This window comes from Lathamus discolor, chromosome 6, assembly GCF_037157495.1.
Source record: "Lathamus discolor isolate bLatDis1 chromosome 6, bLatDis1.hap1, whole genome shotgun sequence".
Taxonomy (NCBI): Eukaryota; Metazoa; Chordata; class Aves; order Psittaciformes; family Psittacidae; genus Lathamus; species Lathamus discolor.
In genome coordinates, this window is record NC_088889.1 from 56,377,322 (window position 1) to 56,389,970 (window position 12,649).

General features: G+C 36.8%; 1 protein-coding gene across 6 annotated transcripts in view; it reads left to right on the plus strand.

Moving 5' to 3' along the window:
• Positions 1 to 12,649, plus strand: part of SOX6 (SRY-box transcription factor 6) — a 322,923-nt gene that overhangs the window by 172,688 nt on the left and 137,586 nt on the right. For all 6 annotated transcript variants that reach the window (XM_065682941.1, XM_065682940.1, XM_065682945.1 and 3 more), the window contains exon 6: positions 2,499 to 2,567. In XM_065682941.1, coding sequence (XP_065539013.1) covers positions 2,499 to 2,567 — 69 coding nt within the window. The remainder of the gene's footprint in view (positions 1 to 2,498; positions 2,568 to 12,649) is intronic.

Genomic DNA, 12,649 nt, shown 5'->3' on the forward strand with positions numbered 1-12,649 from the left:
GATGTTTTGGGGTATATTTCTGGTTTTCATCAGGAAATGCCTATTCAAAGGGTATTACATTGTACACACATGTACAAAAAGCTGTTCACAAGCAGTTTGAACTCCAGCAGATCAGTGCCTTTGCACGTGGAAGCAAAAATCTCATCCTTGCCTAGGCTATAGCTTCCCATTTTAAGTAGCAGCACCAAACAATTCTGGACAAAGGCTACTGTGTGTCTGTGAAAAAAGATACAGCACCTAGAAAGAAACACCCATGATGCAGCTCCATGTGGTATCTGATTTCAATGTGAAATTACAAATAATTCTTTTCCAAAGCTAAATATCATGATAATCTTTCTATTACCTTCACTGAGATCTTAGCAGCAGGGACAATGTGCACATAAACCCAAGAGAGCTTATCTTTAATGACAAGCACTACATTTTTGAGGTGGAATAGCACAATTGGCATATTGCTCATTAAAAGTACTAACTCAAGCACTCATACAGGATTTTAAATATTCTCTGTAGCACAGTTACTTTTAGAGTTGCTTTTCCAAACGTAGACACTACTGCTGGCCATTAATCTGGCAATAGGTGATCTGAGGTGTCAGGTGCTGCCCCGGGGTTACCTGGGCACACAGTCTGCTAGCTGTTTGAACTGCCTTTTTCACTAGCAGACTAGGGCATGCTTCTTCATGTTTTCATCCACCATATTTTTATTGAATTTACTGGGATATTTGTCCAGAAATATTTGAACACCAGGCTCATAAAGGGAGTTCAATCCCTCTTAAAAGCATCAATGTAGTTGGATAAGATAGTTGCCTGATTCCTTTTCTGTGAGGCACTTTGCCTTGATCCAGCCCCAGAATCATGTAGACTTTAGTTTGTCTCAGGCCATATGCAAGACATAAAATATTATGAATTTTATGTTGGTGTCCCATACAAAAGTGAGTTTTAAGTGTAGAAGTGAAAAAAATTACAGAGTATTTTTTGTCTAAAAAATATGTATGTATATTTGTATGTATGAAACATACACAGAGTATACAGTGAAAAAAATTACAGAGTTAAGTCCAGGTGACAAAGTGAGAGATTAAGGAAATGAGACTCGATCCCTGTGTGCACAATTACAAGCTGTTAACATGTAACTGCAGATTCCTTTTGAGTTAATCTGAACAGTTTGCACTAAAACTATGTGACTGTTTATTTCCAAATCAACCTTGCTACATTCCTGTATTTTTTAATCATAAAAACATTTTACTTGCTTTTCTCTGTTTATAACAAAGAATGCGTGTTCAGAAAATGGTAGGGAGGGAAGGAGATCAGGAGGGGGTTTGCCAAAAATGAAAGAGTGGATTTGAGTGACCAAACTACCTTTGTCACCACTTCTTGCTGTTTTATGTGGTTATTCTGCTCTAGATAAATATTTATAGGAGGGGAAATTATATTTAAGAAATGAAGGTAGCAGAAGTGCTGAGGCTAGAGTTTCCAGGAAACACAAATCTTGACCTTGTTTCTCTCTGCTGGACAGTTACCCTTCTAAAGCAGAAGCCCAGTTGCCTCAGCCCCCTGAAACCTTTTCTCTGTAGCAGCAGTCCATGCTACTCCTTGCAGGAAGCAGCTCTGTGATCCGAGGTCTGGATCCTGTTTGCCTTCTGCTCTTGCATGCTGATTTTAGATTCTTTGTGGGACTCAGGGGGTGGGGTGTTTGTGGTAGATCCTCTGTCCTTAATGTCTTAGTGTTCCCTGCCCTGAATATTTGCTTCTCCCCATCTATGTTAGAGAAGGGGTAGAATGAAACTTTACCCTCCAGATCCCTTACTGAATCTACCAAATGAGGGCAGGAATATCTACATATTCCACAGAATCGCACTGAGGATGTTACTGAATATCAGGTATTGCTTTTGTACAGAATGAGGCCCTACTTGAGTAGTTCCAAGGAAGACTTCCAGATTTACAAGGAAACTAATGTGCTGCTCATTGTGAATAAAGTTAGAGAAGCTTGGCCTGTGACATTGTATTTATAGATGTTTCACTATTCAGCACTAGCTAAGGCTTCAGTTCAGCAAAGCAGGAAAATGTGTGTTTAACCTTAAGCACCTGCGTAATCCCATCCCCATTCAGCAAAGCACTTAATTTTAAGCATGTGTTTCATTCCTATTGTAGCTAACAGTAATGCATCATTGTCAAAGATCACCACAGGTTTAAACACTTTGTTGAATAGTGATAAGATTATACACGTGCGAACAGATAAACCCATGTTTCTGTGCTGTGTGGAATTAAAGGCCCAAGTGTTTAAAATACATATTTCTTATTGGCTAACAAGACTTTTATGGGTTTTATGTTGCATTTAAAGTGTTTGCATCACATACGCCTAAAATATCCTTTTTTTCCTTTTTTTTACACTAAATGATGCTTAATAAAAATATTAATAAAGACTAGCTAATAAGGTGTTTTACACTCAATAATATTAAAGTTTCAATATTACTGTTTTAATTTAATGGCAATTTTATTTCTAATAGATTGCAAGACAACAGCAGCAACTTCTGCAACAGCAGCACAAAATCAATCTACTGCAGCAGCAAATTCAGGTCAGTGTGTTTTATTGCTCTCTTCTGATTATACTTAAATTCCATTTATGGAGAGGGAAGGATTTAAAATAAAGCAGCCACATGCTTTTCTAACAAGCCTCGGTAAAGATGCTCTTTATGGAGGGTCTTTGTGTCTTAGAAAATTATTGTCAAGCATCTTTTTGGTGGAAAGAGCTTTTCTTCACTAAGCAGAGTCTTCTTCTGTAAGTTATGAAGTGTTTCTTAAATCTTGTCTTGAATTCTGAAATCTGCAATCAGTTTGACTTGTATTTTGTGAAGTAAAGGCAGTCTCAGTCGTTGTTTATAGAATTCCTTATTCTACAAAGGCAAAAGTTGCTATATAAGAAGGTTAGAAGAATGTTTTCCATTTCATTAAACTAAAGCTAACAGCTGTAGAACAGGATTGAGACAGTACTAAGTCCTTGGGACCAGTCTGCTCTGTACAAAGACCCACAGGTATATGTGTACCGTGTACTTTTGGAGTAACTGTACCTTTGTGTTCTGGAGATATTCAATTATGTGTACTTGTACTCAGAACCTGGTTTAATTTTGTGCAAATATGCAGGGAGCATCATGTAGGTAGACACACTGTTAACATGGGACTATTACCTTTTCAGCTTTGCACTTTGAAAGCATTTCTATGGACCCGTTCTTTGATTTATTTTGGTTTGGTCTGACAAATGATTGTGCTGCCAATCATTTCTTATAAGCTTGGACCTTTTTCCTTTACTCAGCTGATTGCCATGTTACTAGATGCCAAAGCTGAAGTTTTTCCTTCCCTCATCCCAAAGGAATGGTTGTAAGTGCTTTTGCAAACATTGTAATGCAGGTTACAATTTTGGTTACACTTAAAGGAGTTTAGTCAACATACATAAATGCATTGATACAAGGGATGAAAGACACAATTGAATTTTAAAACACAGTTATTGTCATTGCCTGTTGGAAGACTGAATGTTTGTGTTAGGTGTATATAAAGGATAAAAGAGACATAATAATAGTGAAAAGAAAAGATACACCATTTGCAAGTCTGGTTTCACAAAACAAAGCATCCTACAAAAAAATCTTAACTTGCCATAAGAGCTAAGACAAACATAGGTGTCTGCTAAACAGAATAGTTATTTGCATATGTTTTACTGGGAAGTATCCTGCTTTGCAGTAAAAAGTTCAAAGGTACTTTATGTTTAAATTGACTTAATACTTTCCAACAGCTTTACCCTTCCACTGACTCTGGGGAAATGCAGTCTTAGAATACGTTGCAGGTTCATTTTGAAATAAGTTGCAGGTTCATTTTCTTCTTCACTCTCAATTTTTCTCTCACATAGTGCTGAAAACTTCCCAAGTTTTCTTTCCCATCCTTTCTTAGACATGAATACAAAGAAGTATTTTAATGATTGTTCTGTTCATCTGAGCTAAATTATGTATTGGTGATCCTTCCCTATATTTGCTTCAAAATTCTTGCCAATATGAGCTACTCTTACTGCATAGGTCTCAGTAGTTTGGCCTCTTTATTTATCTTTACTGGAATCTAATCAGTGTATTTGAGGCAGTGAGGTCTGCTTCCTTTCCCAGCTGGTTAGCCAGATTGGTAGTGGGCATCTTATTGCCCAAAGAAAATTGTAGGTTCCAGTATGAAGCACTGTGCATGTAGAACAGATGCCATCTTAAACATACATTGATTTTATGAGGAGATTACTAAAAAAAAATGCTTGTTAGGAGATTATTTCCTAGGCTAAATACCAGTTTGCATAGTCCATTTGCTTGTGAGCCAAATGGTTCTTTGTTTATTTGTTCATTCGTAATTTTGTGGCAATTTCTTCGGTAGCCAGAAGTTGCTTGGGAGCGAAGTTAGTTGCTAAGTTGCCTATGCAGTTCGTAATAGGTTTGTTGCTATTGAATTGATGACAAATGTCACAGTTGACATGTGTTGCTCCTTAAGGGCTACAGATGAAATGGAATTAAAGCAAGAGGCAGGTTCCCTCCTATCATCTTCCCAGGAAACCTCAATACCAATACTGAAGTCACACTGGCTTCTCTGGATGGAATTCATAAAAAAGTAGAAAACTGAAGTGTAGACACTGTCTCAGTTCTCCAGATGATTGTTTTTATGATGAACAGAAACAGTGGACAGTTTTAGGCTGCTGGAAGGATGCAAGGCTTGCACGTCTGGAATGGTTCTAACCTTGAAAACTGCTTGAGACCCTGAAATCCCCATGAATTCCATGCCTTGTTGCCAGAATTCAGTTCTTTCAGTTTGAGGCTTGAGGACTGCTTCTGACCCCACCACAATCAGCTGAGCAAGGGAGTTGATCTCACTGGTGCTTGGAGCATCTTGCTATAGGTAGGATTTCCCTCAGGGGTGTGGGTGTATGTATATTTAAGGGATGAACGTTTGAGGGCTTCCCTCCTCTGGTGGGCAGGCTTCATTAGGGCAAGTCCTAAATTGTGGCTGAAATCTTTAAAGGGGGCAATAGTTACTCAGCTTCTCCTCAAAAACTTGTCATGGGTATTACTGTGACAGCTGACCCAAATTGCTTTCATTTGGATCATTTCCCTTCACCTTATTTCCTTGTACTATGCTTAGTGCCATTGCAGAGCATGTAATTTTCTGTTCGAATCAGTATGATTTCCATTGCATAGAAAGTCTGGGTTCCTCTGCTCTCGTAAGTATTTTGTTTTAATTCAGCCACTATAAATAATTCCTAATTCCTAATTATTTTTTTTCAGGTTTTAATCTATGCATTCATCTGCTGTAGTTTCATATTAATCTTCTTGGATTTTGTCTTTCAGTCAGAAAGAGTGAGCATGGTTACTGTGATAGTAAACAAACAAAAGAATAGTAACATAAAAGTTACAACTATTTAAACTGTCCTTGAATAGGAATCTTTTGAATCATACTTACACTTAAGAGGCTGAACCAATGAGTCTTTTCTTATCCATGATTAACTACTGACAATTCAGGTACCTGGTGAGCTGAATAAGGACTATCTCTTTATGTGAAGTACATGTCTAAAGATCAGGAATAATTACATTCCACATTAGCCCTCATAGCCTCCCTGACCTGGTTAATTAATTTTTTGCTAGGATAATAATAGTAGAAATAGATTTAAAGATATGCTTCATCATTAAGTATGTAACTGACCTCCAATTTTTAAGAGCCGAACCTTTCATTTATTACCTTTTGGAGACAGGTTAAAGCTCCTTGCAGTGAGCTTGCTGAAAATGCACAAGCTGGAATCCAGTTATTGTGAGTTCACTTATGCTCTTGGAAGTTCTTAGCATCGACAAGCAAAAAACAATTGCAATGCTACTGTTCTGGCACTAGGGAATATTCTCCCCCACCTTCTTTACTTTTTTTTTAGTTATTGATCATGAAACTGATCCCCTTCCAGTAATCTCTGAACAGAACCAAATAAAGCCATTGAAAGCAATTTGATACTTCTATTGGCAGGGTACACAGATCAGATACTCCCTTGAAAGAGAGCAAGAGTTATAAACAAAGCTTAGAAGTCTAGGAATAGCCCCCAGCTTCAGCAAACCCTTAAAATATTTTGTAATTGTATCTTCAATCACGAATTACTCAAAAAACCCGGACCTTTTTTGCCTTTATATTTCACTGCTGTATGCTGTTTTTAATTGCCCACAGGCACACTGTTGTGATCTTCTTTGGAAGTTTAAAACCAGGATAAAAATGCAAATCTAATTATTTCTTTTATCTAATCTAATTAACTTTTACAAGTAATGATAGATGCACTGTAGCCTGCATCAAACATTTTAATAATGATGTTTCTGGATTAAAGAATAGGTAAAAGTGCTGTAATTTATAAGCAGTCAAGATTATGGCAGTAGAAAATGTAAATTATTCTGGTGCCTTAATAAACTGTAGCTGCAGTTTGTTAATTTACAGCAGAAAGGATACGTTTCTTTTAAATTCCAGTTTGTTTATGAATAGGTTCCCAGCTGTCATTGGTATCTTTTTTCTTTTCTTTATTTTTTTTCTGACAGTTCAGTTTAAAAAAAAATAAATCTATGTCTAACTCCATTCTGCAATGCAGTTGTATACACATGGAAACAAAAAATGCTGTTATGTGCACGTATTGTGTAGTTGGCTGCTAAACCCTTGATTCAAGTTCACGGGGCTCTGCTGTAGGCATGGCATCACAGCTCCCGTCCAGCTTCTAATTTGCTTAGTGAAAATGGAAACTAATCCAATGGAAGAAAGACAAATATGTTAAACATCAAAGTCAGATGTTTTGTAGTTTATTTATTATTACATAGTGTCTTATTAATAATGTCTAAAGTGATTATTTGATAATTACCCAAGCAAAAGGTCTATTGTAGGCCAACTTTTTCCAACCGAAGCCATCTTTGTGGCTGGCTGGCTTGCAATGTTCTCTGTCAGCTGTGTGGAAAGAGAAGTGACATGACAGCATGGTGGTGACCTAAGCAAAAAGATACACTGTGTGTGCTAAAGCTTCACTCCTCCTGAGCTACGCTTAAGCATCTGGTCTTGCGCCTTGGTCCCCTAGTTGCAAGGAAGGTTCTAGCTGCTCTGCTCCTGAGGCACTCAGCCCCTGGAAACAAGATTTATCCTGGCAAAGCAGAAAGTAGTTCTGGATTTGACTTTTAACACAGTCCTTAAAACTGCATGCAGTCTTAAAGTGGGGGTTGGGTTTATAAAATCTGTATTGTGACCGTTTAAGAGTTAAATTAGCTGTCTTGCTGTTTTCTAATTCACTGTATTTTTTTTCTTTTTTCCTTTAAATAGCTTTGTTTCGCCTACCCATGTCTAAACAAATTGTATTTAATGCAAAAATTAAGCCTTGTGTATCTCTTTCATATGACTTCTCTAATTATAGAGCAGTAAATGGTGGAATAGCATATGTTAGCAACATGAGCAGCAGTCTATGAAATGAGCTACAAGTTAATAAAATGATCTTGTGGTGGTGTTGGCCAAATGTTAGCACACATGTTTCAGAAAGTGGTATTTCAACAGACTTGAAGAATAGGACTTTGGCACATGAGTGCCGAACATGATCTGACGTGTGGAAATTAGTTAAACCGGAGTAAATGTCATTGTTTCTCAGGCTCATGTTGGTGGAGAAAGCAATAGTAGCTGCCCTCCCACTTTCCCTCTCTCACGTGTATTTTAAAATTGGAAATGAAGGGACAGGCATCCCCAGTCAAATACTGCTGCTTCATTTGCTCTGGGTGTGCTGCATTGCAATCTTGCCAGTGGCTTAAGGGCTTGTTCTCAGCCATGCCTCTGTCAGAGCCAGGGACTAAAATCTCATTGATTCTATTGAGCCCAAACAGTCGTTCTACAAACTTTGCTTAGAGTAGGGCTTCAGATTTGAGCCCTCTTAATTTAAGGGCAGATTATACCAGCTTCTAAGTAACAGCAGAGGATCAAGCAAATATTTGCTACCCACCTGTACTGCTGCCCAGGGGTCACTCTCAGCTGGTGGTCTGCCTGTTCCAGCCAAGCATGGAGCGACATGCTGTGGCTGCCTCAGTGCTTTCTGATCCAGACATTCTTGTCTATCTCCCAGAGAGTGTGGTAGAGATTATGTCCCTCTGAGCTTCTCTGGTGCTATGCCTCTGGTAGTACAGGAATGCATCGCTTCTTCTGTCAGTCTGCATAATGTAATCTTTGCAATATTGCAAAATTTGCAATAATGCAATAATAATGCACTATTTGCTCCAGAACTGAAAACCAGTTTCCTTCCAATGTGGCATGTGCACAAACTAAAATGGATAACAGGGAGCAGAAATTGAGCCGACTGGCAGCCTACCAACAGGACTGATCCTGTGATGTCTTATTTGCTTGAGTAATACTTGCATAGCCAGAATTTGATGACTTGTATATCTAAGTGTTGTTACATAAGTTTAGCAGAATTCAGCATCTCATATGAGGAAGGACTTAGAATACTAGTATTGTGGTTTGAATATCAAAGATATAAATAAGGCAGGAGTTTTAGGGGATGTAATTTCTTTTATTAGACAAATAGATGTAGTTGGAAAAAACAGCACATCAGCTCTTTCAGGTCTTACATCACCGTTACATTGAAACATATCCCAGGACTGACAGAAATTGCATAAGATATTGGCCTTTCATTTCTAATTAGTTACTTTTTCAGTGATGGCTTTTGTGATTGACAACCATGTGATGACCAAGAGGGAAAACAATCACAATTTGCATTACATTTAAAAACCAAAACAAACCAAATGCAAACAAAACCAACTATAGTATTTGACACACTTATCAGAAGGTGGTGAATAAAGAAAATAGTTAATAAATGTTAATATTGAAATGACTTGATTTATGGCAATATTCAGATATACAGGTAAGACTGGAATGTGATATCAGAGGTCAAAATTTCTGTTTGCAGACGCAGGTATTTGGAGAAAAATGATAAAGTACAGCCCCACGTAAAAAGGCCAAAATCGTAATAATTTGTAATTAATATTGTAAAGTACTTTTTAAATTGTAATAGTACTTTATAAATTGTGATAGTACAAATAAATTGTAAAGTACTTTTTAAAATCTCACAGTAAAATCTTAAATTTACTAGATGGACTAATTCCTGGCCTAAAGAATCAACATATTTTTTAGTTTTAATTCTGGGAATGCTACAGAATGGAAGTGTATTACTGAATCAATTTGTGCATAAAAACCCCATATTTTAAATATATTAATATCATGACAGCAAGTAAGAAGTAAGTGCATTGCTGTCTGAATGCATCCAGAAATTATGAATTCACATAAAAGAAGTAGTAGTATATATGAACTGGTAAATGAGCAAACCAGATTCTGTTTAACATTTGGTATACATTTGATGGCATATATGTAAAAGTAAAGTGAGTGTATATTACTGATGTTCACTGTCTTATTCAACCGGATAACCCAGACACTTGCAAAAATGTCAAAGCATAGCTCTCAAGAAAAGGTGAGTGGGCTTATCTGAAATTTACCTATCTAATTTTAAAGTTGTTGTTAAGTAAGGAAAAGCTGGTTTATGACTGCGGTTTGCACCCTGACTCCTTTTGTCTGTTGCGTTAGAACCCCCTCTCCCCAAATAATAGATAATATAGTGGCTTGTGTTGTATGCAAGACTTCCTTGCTTGGAAGAACTAGTCTTCTATATAAATCTTCAGCAAGTTGGGCATTTGCACAGCTTGGGTAAATTATGTCTATATTGAGAATCTAAGAAGTTACACAGTGTGCATTCCATACTTGAGGGATGGGAAATAAAAATTGATATACTGTGCGACACATGATATAACACAGTGAAATATCTTTTAAATTCCAGAGGGATACACTGACATCACCACACTTAATTCACATGCAGTGACTCCCACAAAATGTTATTAATTTTAAATTGAAGTTTGTAATCATTCAATAAAAAGAAAATAAACAATGTAAATAGCATACAATGGTGCATTATGAAATGCACCATTCATTTATCTTATTTATCTTATTCATCCACCCAAATGACAGTATGTTAAGAAAACATTAAAGTTGTAACACCAAATAATAAAAGCAAAGAAATCCACTGTTGATGGTCAAGTGTAAAATCCATCTTGAGGCACATCAATGCCCCACAGTGTGACAGGGCACTTCTGAGTTAGGGAACTTTGTTTTAAAGTAATGTATTCGTCATTTTTATTCTGTAAATGGGAGATTTACCAGTTAGAGGAGCATCTAGTTAGTTTTAAATGTAGATCAGGTAGATTATTTTGTTACCTGTAGCAAGTTCTCATACTATTCATTAAAAGTCGTAGTGCAATGTACACCTAATAGCCTAAGCAGAGACTGAGATTCCTTATTTGACATAGCGATTTATATAAGATAAATATAGAATCAAACTTTTCTCAGAGGGGGAGTTACGGCACTTCTTTTTTACTCTGACGTGAGTGATTTGTAAGAAGAACTCTACTATCCCATTTCTAGCTTTGCCTTTTCCATCTCATTGAATTTTATTGATGATATATTTTCAGGATACTCATCTCCTGTGTAACTGCATATCTGAGTGTCTCATAAGCTGAAGTGCATTATCCTCACAGCACTCTTTTGAGGCAGAATAAAAAGCATATAGATATTTGGGGGCATCTAATTTTAGATATCTAATTTGGGTGACTGAATTAGGACTTTTGGCTCCATATATAAAGCAGTCCAGGTGCTGTGATTTACCTTCTGTTGATTAGATGAGGTTCCTAATTTAAACACCTAAGTTAAATTTTCTAATTCCTAAGTGACTTGATCCAGTTCTTATATGAAATTTGACAGACCTGAAATCTGTGGTTTCAGAATTCGTAGGGTGGTTCTCTAATCTCTTGATCTTCTTTTCTGTCATACTTCTGTCACCTTATCACTTGCCTGAATTTATTCTGTTGGAGCTTTTAGCCAGAGTGAGTCCACTTTACCCAGAGAGAGAAATGTATGTTTGTTCATCTCTCCTTCTCCCCTGCCTCAAATGAAAACCATTTCAGCTAGCATGAGTCTCCCATGTGGTTGAGCCACTGACCGTAAGTGTAGCCACTGGCCTACAGAGAGAGGCAAGAGGAGAGGCAACTCTCACTGAAGAAGTCTGTAGTTTCCCAAATCCATGTGTTTTCCTTATAGATGTGGAACAACTTCCATGGCAGTGGAACAGCCTTTGAACTGTGGCTTATTGTGGCAAAAGAATTATTTTTGTTTGAAGAATGCCTAATTACTTGTCGGTCCCTCACACACTTTTGTAGGATATTCAAAAAACTTGCTTGAAACAGCCATTAAATAATGTTTTTTATTTAATCAAAATGACTGCTTCCAAATGAAGAACTTGCATGCCATATTTTAGGCCAGAATATGTTTTTACAGCCAAGTTATAAACCTCTGAAAAAGGGGGCTTATAATGGAAAGGTTGACACAACATTAATTTTCGTGTTGTAAACGCAATGGTATAATTTTGGAAAAAAGCCCTTATAGCTCTGCTAAGATATTAATTGCAGGAAATTACAGCATATCCTATTAAAGTATTATGTCAGTGGTATGCATAGCATATAACACCTTTGCATATTCTCCCTTGTTTTCACGGTAACGTTTTGCATTTTGATTTGTAAAGAGTAGGTGGATAAAGTGGCTCAGATTTTCTGATAGTTTTTGCTCAAGGTTTAACAAGCAGGCTGGGTAAATTATGTCTATATTGAGAATCCAAGAAGTTACACAGTGTGCATTCCATACTTGCTTTTAGCCTACTCTAGAAACAGACCTTCTGTTAACCAGGTAAATCCAATATGGGTATTGAGGAATGAACCATTCTGCCAAAATGAAAGTCTTTGTTTTGTGACTTTTGGATCAGGGATTTCAATTTTGACCCAGTCCTTACTTACAAAAATTAGGTTTAGTCAGACTCTTTCCAGAATGACAGCTACTGTTATGACAAACCTATTTTTGGAGATAAGGGCTTACTTTTCCTTTACTTATACTTACGAGATAATTCCTGACTGTTATGACTGCACAGTAGACCCAGTCGTTCACCTTTTTGGTTTTAATTCAGTTCATTATTCAGAAATGCATTTTATGTGTGTATGGGGGAGAAGAAGCTGTAGATGCCTGTTAAGCTGAACATGTAGATATATGCATTGCATTGTACAGTTTTTTAATCCTAAGAAACAGCTTATTTATTGCATTTCTGCCACTTTTAGGATTGCAGAAGCATAGCACAATAGCTTTCTTTAGAGGAATTTATGCTTATAAGGTAATTATTTCTTAGTATCTTCGTTTCAATATACACAGAATTGTAGCCTTTGATTATAGTCTAAGGTTGGATGTTTTTTTAACTGTGGTTACTACTCTTAAGTAGGATGAACCACTATTACAATAGTTTCTTCTGATTGTCAGATCTTTCAGGAAAAGGTGCTACATCTTTGTATTTATAAAGCACCTTGTATTGAGGTCATGCTCCTGTCAGGCACTTTTCATGGCTACATTGACACAAATTTGCAGTGAAAAATATCAATAATAACAACACGCAGTGGGTTTTTTTCAATATATAAATGGGACCTGGAGTCTTGATATCTTATCTCTTTTCTCCTTTGAC